Source organism: Sander lucioperca, chromosome 22 (assembly GCF_008315115.2).
Source record: "Sander lucioperca isolate FBNREF2018 chromosome 22, SLUC_FBN_1.2, whole genome shotgun sequence".
NCBI classification, from domain to species: Eukaryota; Metazoa; Chordata; class Actinopteri; order Perciformes; family Percidae; genus Sander; species Sander lucioperca.
Window position 1 is genome coordinate 5,561,847 of NC_050194.1, and position 10,075 is coordinate 5,571,921.

A 10,075-nucleotide genomic window follows, 5' to 3' on the forward strand; every position below is an offset into this window, starting at 1 on the left:
CAACAGCCAATAGAGAAGTCATCTTGTAAAGTCGACTACAATAAAATGATCCATTATCCATTTAATTGTTGTTACAAACGGAGGCTCAACAAGCACCCGAAAGCCCGTACGGTGGAGCGATCTAGAGAGTTACTGAAGAGAGGGAGTGCCTCAGACGAAGCCATGCATCAGGGAAATAAAACGTGTTTTTGCCAATTCATCACTAGAAATGTAACTTTAGCAAGCAGCTCACTATCACTAACGTCATCCACATTCTTATTTCGACGCAACAAATGAGATATTCAGCTACAAAAAGCCTGGAAGTTGGAAGTTAGAACGGAAGTACAAAGAGGCGTCTCGTAGCGTCTCATTGGTGTAAACTGGCAGGTTTCAGAACGCTGCAGACCAACGCGTTGCAAGTAGTTGTCTGCAACTCATTACTTCGCGAATATTTGGTCTTCTCTATTTGGTTTTCTCTGTGGATTATTGCTGAAAACTTTAAAAAAAAAACAACAATTTTGCAGATTTCGTTTGGGTTTGGACATGAGTCAGGCTGAAGTTTAGAATCACCCAGTGAAATATATACTTGATGGATGAGACATTAATGTTCCCCAGAGGAAGAATCCTCCCTACTCTAGGCCCAGTTTTTCAAAAAATTAATATCAATCAATCTGGATCGAATTGATCTGGATTTGGAAATCCCATGTTTTCCTATCCAGGATCTCCTGATCCATCTTACTTTATGACAGCTTTTTAAAGGAACATTGGATTGGATCACTGGGATCTAAAAATTTCAGGATGACTAAATCCTGTTGACCAGAGCCTTAACGCATACAGACAGGTAGGACGCATACAGACAGGTAGGACGCATACAGACAGGTAGGACGCATACAGACAGGTAGGACGCATATAGACAGGTAGGACGCATACAGACAGGTAGGACGCATATAGACAGGTAGGACGCATATAGACAGGTAGGACGCATACAGACAGGTAGGACGCATACAGACAGGTAGGACGCATACAGACAGGTAGGACACATACAGAACGGTAGGACACATATAGACAGGTAGGACACATACAGACAGGTAGGACACATACAGACAGGTAGGACACATACAGACAGGTAGGACACATACAGAACGGTAGGACACATACAGACAGGTAGGACACATACAGACAGGTAGGACACATATAGACAGGTAGGACACATACAGACAGGTAGGACACATATAGACAGGTAGGACACATACAGACAGGTAGGACACATATAGACAGGTAGGACACATACAGACAGGTAGGACACATATAGACAGGTAGGACGCATACAGACAGGTAGGACACATAGACAGGTAGGACACATACAGACAGGTAGGACGCATACAGACAGGTAGGACGCATACAGACAGGTAGGACGCATATAGACAGGTAGGACACATACAGACAGGTAGGACACATATAGACAGGTAGGACGCATACAGACAGGTAGGACGCATACAGACAGGTAGGACACATACAGACAGGTAGGACGCATACAGACAGGTAGGACGCATACAGACAGGTAGGACGCATATAGACAGGTAGGACGCATACAGACAGGTAGGACGCATACAGACAGGTAGGACGCATACAGACAGGTAGGACACATACAGACAGGTAGGACACATACAGACAGGTAGGACACATACAGACAGGTAGGACACATACAGACAGGTAGGACACATACAGAACGGTAGGACACATATAGACAGGTAGGACACATACAGAACGGTAGGACACATATAGACAGGTAGGACACATACAGACAGGTAGGACACATACAGACAGGTAGGACACATACAGACAGGTAGGACACATACAGAACGGTAGGACACATATAGACAGGTAGGACACATATAGACAGGTAGGACACATACAGAACGGTAGGACACATATAGACAGGTAGGACACATACAGACAGGTAGGACACATACAGACAGGTAGGACACATACAGACAGGTAGGACACATACAGACAGGTAGGACACATACCAGTGGCCACTAATAGCCATAGTTTGTTTTCATTTTAAGAAACAGAAAAACTGTAATAAACAGAAATATTTTACATTCTTTATTTTGTTGTTTTCTGTTTGTTTGTTTTGTTTACCATATCTCATTAGATGTGAGATGCTTCACAAATGCTTCCAATATGAAGACATGTTTATATCATCAGTAAAATTTGATTTTGTGATCATTCACTTAAAAAAAAAAACACTCTGGTTTTATTTGGTTCGAAAAATCCCAACTGAATCCTCCCTTCTGATTGGATCAGGATAATCCTGTTTTTTTTTGGATAAAATAGACCCCAATCCAAGTTCCGAGGACAGGTTTGATCCAGATCAAATGTAGGATCAGATTACATGCTCTGATCTTAGTTCAGAATCCCTCTTTTGCTTTTGAAAAACCCATTTCCAATATTTGATCCAATCCGTGATCCAAAATCCCGAAATGGATTACTTTAGAAAAACTGGCCCTGGTCATTCTCTGATCCAACAGCAACCTGCAAGCTGCAAAAACAGCCCGGTCTCACGGCAGTCTGTGTAAATGCCACGTTATTTTTAATCTATTGATACGTGTTCACGGGCACGTTTTTCTCGTTTTTTACGTGGTGGCCAGCACAAAAATGTGAAGTAATGTATTTCAATGGGAAGCATATTTCGTGGCCACAGCACAAAAATGGTAGGGAGTCGTATAAAGAGCTGAAAATCCACGTAGGGAGGCTGGGCGGGGGGTGGATGGGTCAAACACAACAGGACTTTCACCCGGGCGAGCGGGGATCGTGTCCCGCGTGTGGCGTTTTGTTTCCCGTAGTCTTCCTAATCACAACCGTCCCGTTATTGTCGTGCGTCCCCAGCGGCCGTCTCCCGGCGTGTGAGGCGTCCTTTCCCCGTAGTGTTTTTCCTAAACCCAACCTCCGCCATCCCGTTATTGTATCGCGTCCCCTGCAACCACCTCCCGGCATATGGGGCGTCCTTTTCGGCCGTCTCCTGCCTGTCTCCCGCCTGTGTCCCCAGCGGCCGCCTCCCAACATATGGGGCGTCCTTTTCGGCCGTCTCCTGCCTGTCTCCCGCCTGTCTCCCGCCTGTGTCCCCAGCGGCCGCCTCCCAACATATGGGGCGTCCTTTTCGGCCGTCTCCTGCCTGTCTCCCGCCTGTGTCCCCAGCGGCCGCCTCCCAACATATGGGGCATCCTTTTCAGCCGTCTCCCAGTAAAAAAACGTGCCCGTGAACATGTAAAAATAACGTGACATTTACACGTAAAAAACGAGAAAAACGTCCCCGTAAACACATATCAATAGATTAAAAATAACGTGACATTTACACAAACTGCCGTGAGACTGGGTTGGCAAAAAATAATGTGGAATATGGAAGCTGATGTGAAATAGATCAATGCAATGACAGACAGTATGCATGTCTGTAGATGTATGTTCATACTGTTTTTATGCAATGACTGTGTATGTATGACTGTGTGTGTTTATGTATGCTGCTAACGCTGCTACATGTTTCTATTTATTCTTTTCTAAGCACTTTATATTTTTATAGACTCAATGAATGATGCACTGACTGGAGAGCACTTTAAATTTCGTTGTACCTGTGACAATGACAACAAAGACCTATTTTATTCTATTCTAACCTGAAGTCAACAAACAAAACAAAATGGAACCAACCCATCGATGGTTTGATTGTGTTTTGCTTTTTGATTCATGCACTTTGTTTCTTTTGGGGTTTTGGTCTCTTAAAAATAATAAGAATATCTGTTTGTGGGTACTAAGGCCTCCTTCACACTGCCTGCATGGCGTGAGCGTGGCGTTTCTGTTGCGTGGCGGCTGCGTGGCGTTTTCTATGTCTTTCCACACCAGAAACGTGTCTGACGCGGCGTTGCTGCTGCTGCTGCTGCTGCTGCTGCTGCTGCTAGCCTTGTCTGGACACATGGATGTTTACCATGAACATAAACATAAATATATACTGATCTGATTACAGCAAAGACAACGTCGGCAGGATTGACGACAAAATAGGCTCCGGAATATTTTGTTCTGTACTGACAGGTGCAATATTAGAAAATGGATAATTATTTATTATTATTTTTTTAAATTGTTATTTATTTTATTATTATTTATTATTTCAGGACAATGCACATTTGATGAACATGTACAGAAGTACACGTAAAAGTGCCAGATTGTAGCCCAAGGGCTAATTTCCATCTGTAGTCCATCCATCAGGTAGATATTACAATAAAAAGGACAAAAGATACACAGCAGCAGCATTTGCTATATCAAAATAGGTAAAACAGGACGAAAGAAAAAAAACAAACAGGATAATTCATTAGTAAATGTTAAAACAGAGACAAAATTCATTAGTATGCTCCATCGAACTAACATTTATATCTGCATTTATGTCAAAACCTCGAGACTTTCAATCATCAACATGTCATTTATTAAATGTATTCGTGTCTAAATGACATATAAACATCTTTTTGTATTCTATGTTGCCTGGAAACACTTCCAACATACTTGCGTGTCGCGTGAAAAATAGGCGTCGGTCCTATTTCTAGCATGCACGCGTTTTCTGAGACGTGCATGTCATGCAGGCAGTGTGCACGCTCTAACCTGTTACCATGGAAGCCCAAATAAAAACGGACACGCCACGCAGCCGACACGCTCACGCCAGGCATCCAGTGTGAAAGAGGCCTTGCATCAATTCCCTTCCTCTGCCTCTTCACAGTGTCGTGATTTGTATTGTCCACTAGATGGAGCTGTTTACCACAGTGACATTACATGTACATCCATCCATAAAGTATCATATCTACTACACTGCTGTCTTCCTGGGCTTTAACCTTCAGGCTGCAGCTGCTCAGCTGATGTTACAACATACTCAAAAAACTCTTAGATGAGCCATGAAACATCCTAAAAAAATCTAAAAGCACACATACATCTCAGTATTTTAATAAACAATTCAATATACGTATGCTGATCTTATTTGATATGTTGGATCCTGATCTTTATTCTTACAAAATAGCCTTAATTATTCCCTTACATCTCTGTTGATGTTTCCTCCCCCTGAACAAACCCTGCTGTGATATTTTGGGATGAGGAAGTCCACTTACAGGACTCACATGAAGCTGGTGTTGGGGTTGTACCTGTCCCAGAGTGTAGGCAGCGTAGTCAGTCTGCAGCAGAGATCCTCCGCGTCCTCCGGTCCCTCTGGTGTATCGGACGTAACTGTCCTTGTCCACCGGCTTGGCCAGAGTCACCTCGATAGGAGAGCCGTCCACCACCTGGAGGGAGCAGGAAGTCTGTCTTTGTGCAATACTCACAAGCCATCAGTGGTGGAAGAAGTATTCACATCCTTTACGTCAGTAACAGTACTAAGAAACTCCACTACAAGTAAAAGTCCTGCAACGTGTGAACTCTTGTAGCTGCTGACCTTTCCGTTGAGGGCGTTCATGGCGTTGATGGCGTCTTCTCTCTGAGTGAAATGAACGAAGGCGTAGTCTCTGATCTTTTTCACTCGCTCCACTGCACCTGAAACAACAAACTCTTTTGTAAAAATCAAGTTTTGCGGGGCGGCCTCTAGCTCACCCAGTAACTGTACGTACACACGGCCGCCAACTTGAGCTGCAAAGAAGCTCTGGCCGCCCGGTCGAGGACGCTGGTCAGAAAGTCCGGGGAAGCTGTTTGAGGCTTTGGCCGCTCTGACGTAGCAGCATTCTATGTTCATCATGGAAAAAGATCAAGCAGCCACTGCACGGCCAATACACTGACACTAGAGACCTTTTATAAATGACATATATAATGACAGAATGTGTATTGGTTGTTGGTCGCAGCGGTGTCTGTTAGCAGTTAGCTCGCTCGTTAGCCGCTGAACCGCAGCAGCGTGCAGGCAGAGCGAGCAGCTGCCAGCTGTTGATCCGTGCAGGACTTCACCGTGAGCGGACTGTTTAGAGACCATGTGACCGGCAGGTAACGTTAACTGGTCCCTATACGCAAATATCATAAATGATAGGGAACCCAGCAACGGCCATGATGAGCTTCTCCTCCTTTTTCTCTGAACTAATGTTTTGGTAGGAACCAAAGTTTACATCGTATGTTTCTCTGGAATCAGCCAGCGTGAAGGACGTCTATATTCTGATTGGTTGCCGCTGAACCGTGTCATAGCTCATTACCATAAAGTTGACCTACTTTCAACTTTCTGATTGACGCTCTGGTCGCTCAAAACGCCCAAAACGCGACGCCGACAGATTTTCCGCTCCTTGCAGCTGAGAGAAGCAGCTTCCATTGAAAATGAATGACTTCCTGTATCTTTAGAAGATCAAGTCGGCGGCGGAGTGGACGTACAGTAAGAGCGTGCGCCCCATGTTGGCTGAGTCCTGCAGCGGCGCGGGGGTCGAATCTGACCTGCTGCCCTTTGCTGCGTGTCATCCCCCATCTCTCTCCCCCTTTCCTGTCTATCCACTGTCTCTATATAATAAAGGGGAAAAGCTCCAAAATAATCTTTCAAAAAAAATCAAGTTTTGATGTTAACCCTCGTCTCGTTTTTCTGGGTCAAAATGTACAAAAAATTCCAACGTTTTGGTCGTCTTTTTCAACACTTTTGTCACTTTTCTCGAAGTTTCTGTCAATATTTTTCTGCCATGGCGACACAGAGGAGTCTACGGGGGTATGACATCGATTCAACGCAGAAGCATAAAACAGCTTTAAGTCATCAAATCTCTTTACTCCCAGTTGGTACGCTCATTTGATTGTTCCTTTCCTCTGTCCCTTTTTCACAGACTATATGTTTTTTATTTTTCTCTTTATGTTATGTTTTGTTGAATATCAGTAGGGAACCTAACATGCCAATCCCCCTCAGGGTTTTCTGGGTCTCCTTTGCATGTCCTTTTTTATTTCATGTGTCTTAAATCAGGGACACTGAGCTGTGAGAGTCGACAGCTGGGTTGTGTTGTGTCATAGTACCTGGTCTGAGGCTGTTGAACTCCTTCTCGATGGTCTCCTCGGTTGTCTGAAGCATCAGATTCCTGACGTACAATATCTTGACGGACGCCATGGTATCCTCGTCCACCTCAACCTCTGGCTCCGCCCAGTCCACGGCGATGGCGTGACCCCACAGCTGAATACGACCTGAGAGAGGCGACAGGTAGGTTTCATTCTTAGGGCCCTATTTTAACAATCTGAGCGCACGGCGTTTAGCGCCTGGTGCAGGTGTGTTTAGGGCGTGTCCAAATCCACTTTTGCTAGTTTGACAGAGGAAAAAAAGGGTCCGTGCGCCGGGTGCATGGTTCTAAAGGGTTGTACTTAGTGTCTTCATTAATCAGAGGGGTGTTTTGGGCGTAACATGCAATCAACCAATCAGAGATCATCTCCCATTCCCTTTAAAAGCCAGGCGTGTTTGGATCTTGGAGCATTGCTGTTATGATGGAGGATTTACACCGTCATATTTTTATTTGTAATCTTCTGCATGTGTGTGTGCTGCTGTGTGTCCGTGTGTGTGTGTGTGTGTGTGTGTGTGTGTGTGTGTGTGCTGCTGTGTGTCCCTGTGTGTGTAACAAGCATAGTGTGCGCGCTGTGCACGAGCCTAGGAGCATTTTACTAATGCTCTGTTAAAATAACAATGAAATGCTGCGTTATTGACTTTAGACCAGGTTTTTGTTGGTCAATGGTGCCATCACTTCCTGCTGCCTCAAGATAGCAATACTCCCAGAATGCACCTGAACACACCTCCCTGTAAGACCAGCACGCCCAGAATGCACCTGAACACACCTCCCTGTAAGACCAGCATGCCCAGAATGCACCTGAACACACCTCCCTGTAAGACCAGCATGCCCATGGGCCACAGATGGGCACAAAACGACGTGGGCGTTGGACGGGAAACTTAAACTAGCAAAGACACTTGGGTCTGGCTTTATGGTGCGCCGGATGCAAGATAGGGCCCTTAAAGTCTTTGTTATAATAATGGATTTGTCTTCAAGTTACACTGGAAATAATAAGAAACTAATGTGCACATATTAGCTCACAGTACATCGTACGAAACAAATTGGTCACTTGTTTTAATGTCAACATTAAACTGTGTCATTGGGCATAAATCTTTCCGTGAAAATTGTTGCACGTATATGTTGCCATTTTGTCAATAAGAAAAACTAAACAAAAACACAAACATCAGTACGTCAGTAGTCTGAATCAACGGAAGTACATTTCCAGGATAATTGGCTGACGTTTGACGCCGGATGCACCTCCCCTTCCGCTCTCTGTGTGTTGCCGTTCTCAAATTCTGTTCTCATCTGTAAAACAACAACAAACTTGGAGCTAGCGAGCTACACGCTGGCAGGCTTGGAAGAGTATTTGGATCGTGCAATAAGGCAGACCTGCTTGGTTCTCTATCTAGTAGAGGCACCGTGGCTCCGTCTGGAGCTTAGTGCCGCCCAAGATGATTGTGATTAGTTTAAAGAAATGCCACTAAACCAGAGCATGTTTTTCTCCCATCCAGGAATGCTAGACAGACCTTCCTTAGCAGCGCTGTGGAGGAAGGTCTGTCAATGCCAGACTCAGAAAAGTCAATAGAAGTACAGTACCGGTCAAAAGTTTGGACACACTTTAGAGGAGGCGAGAAGGTGGCGAGAAGATGGCGAGAAGGCAGTGAGAAGGCGATAAAAAGGCTGCGAAAAAAGCAACAAAATGGCGACACAAATGGAGTGAAAATAGCGACAAAAAGGCAACGAAAAAGGCTGCGACAAAAAGGCAGCGAGAAACCAGTTATCTACACTCTGAAAAGGTCAAGTTTAGAAGAAGATGTGGACGGTGCAACAAATCAGGCAGTTTGGACTTCCATTAGCTGTTTAAGTTTAATTACTAATGTCAACATTATTTTAGTGATCAATAATTAGCCTGTGTCTATGTTATCTCCTTACATATACCTATGCTCTCCGTCTCTGCTAGATTGGGAATGATTGAGATTTCTCTTGGCACAGCTACCAGAAGACTTCCAACTTTCAGACAGGTTGCTCACGTCACATCTACGTCTTCAAGCTCAGTTGGAGGCTGCTCAGTAACGCTCAGCCATCACCGGGAAAGAGACTTCACTGGTCTCCGTCCAGAGACACGGGACCTGCTGGTCCGTTATATATACTGACTATGGTTCTCCCTCTGAAAACAAGACTTTTTACCCACCATGACTCAGCTTATTTCATTCAGCCTGGCTTCATGTTGCACAAACGTTCAATGTTCAGTAAAACTGTTTCTCTATCTTATCACTGGAGCTTCAAGGTGAACTTCTTTATCAGACAGTTTAATAACTAATATAATACGCCCGTTACTGCACAGTAAAACAACGTCTCGACTGAACACGGACACTAGCAGGAAACTCCAGGTTTAAATGTATTTACGGTTGTTTCTGATAGATCTGATAATTCCCATCATATAGAGTTTATCTCATCAGAGCTCTACTCCCATTGGACGCTGACCCAGTGACACAGGCTGGGATTGGCTGATAACGCCATCTTACAGTCAGTCAAAGGTAGACTTTGATTTAGACTTTTAATATATTGTAATGTTGGCGTTATTATGTATGACACGCAAATTCGTATACCATTATTGGCGTGTTATCAAGACGCATACACACTTTTTAGCGTGTTTATCAACGCCGTTTGGCCTCCATTGACTTACATTACCTTGCGATTGCGTGTGAATTGACGCCGTAGCGAGTAGTATGAAAGGGAGAAAATCTGGAGCCCCACGTAGTTGCTCAGGCGTGCACACACTACTACAAACAAAATTAAAGCTGCAAGCAGAGTTGGACGGACCCTCGCTCCTCCGTGCGCGCCGGGGTTACTGGCGGACGCCGCTACACGTGACCCTGCATTTGTGCAGCGGTCGGACACAGCGCACACTGTTGAGTGTGCGGCGTTGGAAATGGTGTATTGCAAATTTAAGTAGAGTTTGAGTAGACAGGGTGGCCAGTTGTTCTGGGTCAAAATTTTAAATTAAAAACTTTTTCAACACACACACACAGAGACACACACACACACACACACACACACAGACACACACACACACACACACAAAGTGC

General features: G+C 44.7%; 1 protein-coding gene across 6 annotated transcripts in view; it reads right to left on the reverse strand.

Annotated features, from left to right (window-relative positions):
* The window catches only part of a1cf (apobec1 complementation factor), a 34,629-nt gene that overhangs the window by 12,170 nt on the left and 12,384 nt on the right, over window positions 1-10,075 (reverse strand). For 3 of the 6 annotated variants that reach the window (XM_031317983.2, XM_031317981.2, XM_031317985.2), the window contains exons 6-8: window positions 6,970-7,134; window positions 5,441-5,538; window positions 5,154-5,291 (exon numbers count right to left, since the gene is read on the reverse strand). In XM_031317983.2, coding sequence (XP_031173843.1) covers window positions 5,154-5,291; window positions 5,441-5,538; window positions 6,970-7,134 — 401 coding nt within the window. Of the gene's footprint in view, window positions 1-5,129; window positions 5,292-5,440; window positions 5,539-6,969; window positions 7,135-10,075 lie in introns of all 6 variants that reach the window. The other 3 variants (XM_031317982.2, XM_031317980.2, XM_031317984.2) reach the window with 1 other exon arrangement.